This window comes from Mus caroli, chromosome 5 (assembly GCF_900094665.2).
Source record: "Mus caroli chromosome 5, CAROLI_EIJ_v1.1, whole genome shotgun sequence".
Classification (NCBI taxonomy): Eukaryota; Metazoa; Chordata; class Mammalia; order Rodentia; family Muridae; genus Mus; species Mus caroli.
The window spans coordinates 136,631,194-136,632,844 of record NC_034574.1 but is presented as its reverse complement, the minus strand read 5'-3'; the positions used below and the strand labels follow the sequence as shown (position 1 = coordinate 136,632,844).

The following is a 1,651-nucleotide window of genomic DNA, read 5'->3' as shown; positions in this document are numbered from 1 at the left end:
CCACCATCACTATTAGCATTCTTAGTGTTCAGTGTCTGCAGACACCAGACAACCTTGACCTTCCTATGCTTTTTAAAATTTAGTATGTGTGTGTGCACATGTGTGTGTGTTTGAGAGAAAGTGTGTGTGTGTGTATAGTGGGTATGTATGGTGTGTATATGTGTGTGTGTTCATGTGTGTATAGTATGTGTATGTGTGTGATGTATATATGTGTGAGTGTGTATATGTATGTGCGTGTATGATGTGAGTGTATGTGTGTATGTGTGATGTATGTATGTGTGAATATGTATGTGTGAGTGTGTATATGAGTGTGTGTGTGTGTGTGTGTGTGTGTGTGTATGTGAAGTTCAGGAGACATGTGGGAATCTGTTCTCTCCTTGCACCGTGCGGGACCCTTGGGTGACTCAGGTCGTCCGGCTTGTCGGCAGCACTTTCCCTGCTGAGTGTCCCTGAGCCAGAGTTGTAATGACTTCATGCATGTGTAGCCCCCATACTTCTGTATCCATATGGAATTCACCCTTATACTGCAGTCTTGTCTCCAGCATGGCTACCTGCTGTCACTACTTCCATGTTTTAGTACATACTTGGAGCATGTTCATAATCAAGTGGTAAATTTTACACCATGACCTCAACCCTGAAGATTCTCATCTTCAACACTGTACTAAATAGCGACTCCTTATTCTCCCAGTTGCTCAAAGCTAAAACTCCAGACTCACCTCCAGACTCTTTCATTCCAAAGCCCCTTGGTCCCAAACCCTTCTCCCCACCCTCAGTTCTAGCCACTGTCACCTCTGACCACGATGCTTCTGCGAGTTTCGTAACTGGTTTGTCAACAGAGAAGCCAGACAGTCTGCTAAAAGATGCTGTACTCAGCTGGCTTCCTACCCCATCTCGGAATAAGTCACACGTTTCACATACTCGTCAAGTACGGTGGGGTTAAGTTCACAATGACAGGTACAGATTCTAGACTCCAACTGCTTAGGTACAAGCCCCACCGCTTGCAGGGTTTGTGGCCACAGGCAACAATATAACTTTTTTGAAATTCATAGGGGCTTCTAAGTGAGTTGACCCCTAGAAAGTGCTGGGCCTGGCGGAGCCCTAAAAATGAGGGCTGTTGCTATTCGCCCGCTCCACTCTTCATTCAACACCAGACTGTGAGGTCAGCAGGAAATGAAGTGACTGTCCAGGGCTGTCCTCGAAACTCAGTGGCGGCAGCCACTGATGCTGTAAATACTGACCTCTGACTGCCTGATTTTACCATCAGGCAGAGCGCCTATCTTGTCTAAGGACGACTTGGTGCTGCTGAAGTGGACTTCGGAGTCATGGCTTGTGATTGCACTCGGGCTCCTGTGGATGCTCTGAGAGAGGAGAAGCATGAGTTAGTTGCTGGTTTCCCTGGACGTGTGCATATGCATACACATCCCACCTTTGAGTGAGGTGTCACTGATGTACCATAAGCCCGCTTCGAGCATGTATTCAAACCCAGTCTTCCTTCCTCCTGATTAGTGCCTGTGATGCATGGACAGTCACTACCATCAGCTTGTCCCGAGCATAGCCTGCCTGCCTTCCTTCCTTCCTTCCTTCCTTCCTTCCTTCCTTCCTTCCTTCCTTCCTTCCCTCCTCCCTCCCTCTCTCCCTCCCTCCCTCCCTC

At 48.0% G+C, this 1,651-nt stretch overlaps 1 protein-coding gene across 2 annotated transcripts in view; it reads right to left on the bottom strand.

Annotated features, from left to right (window-relative positions):
- Positions 1 to 1,651, bottom strand: part of Rsph10b (radial spoke head 10 homolog B) — a 53,929-nt gene that overhangs the window by 7,149 nt on the left and 45,129 nt on the right. For both annotated transcript variants that reach the window (XM_021163175.2, XM_021163176.2), the window contains one exon: positions 1,239 to 1,358. In XM_021163175.2, the coding sequence (XP_021018834.1) occupies positions 1,239 to 1,358 (120 nt within the window). The remainder of the gene's footprint in view (positions 1 to 1,238; positions 1,359 to 1,651) is intronic.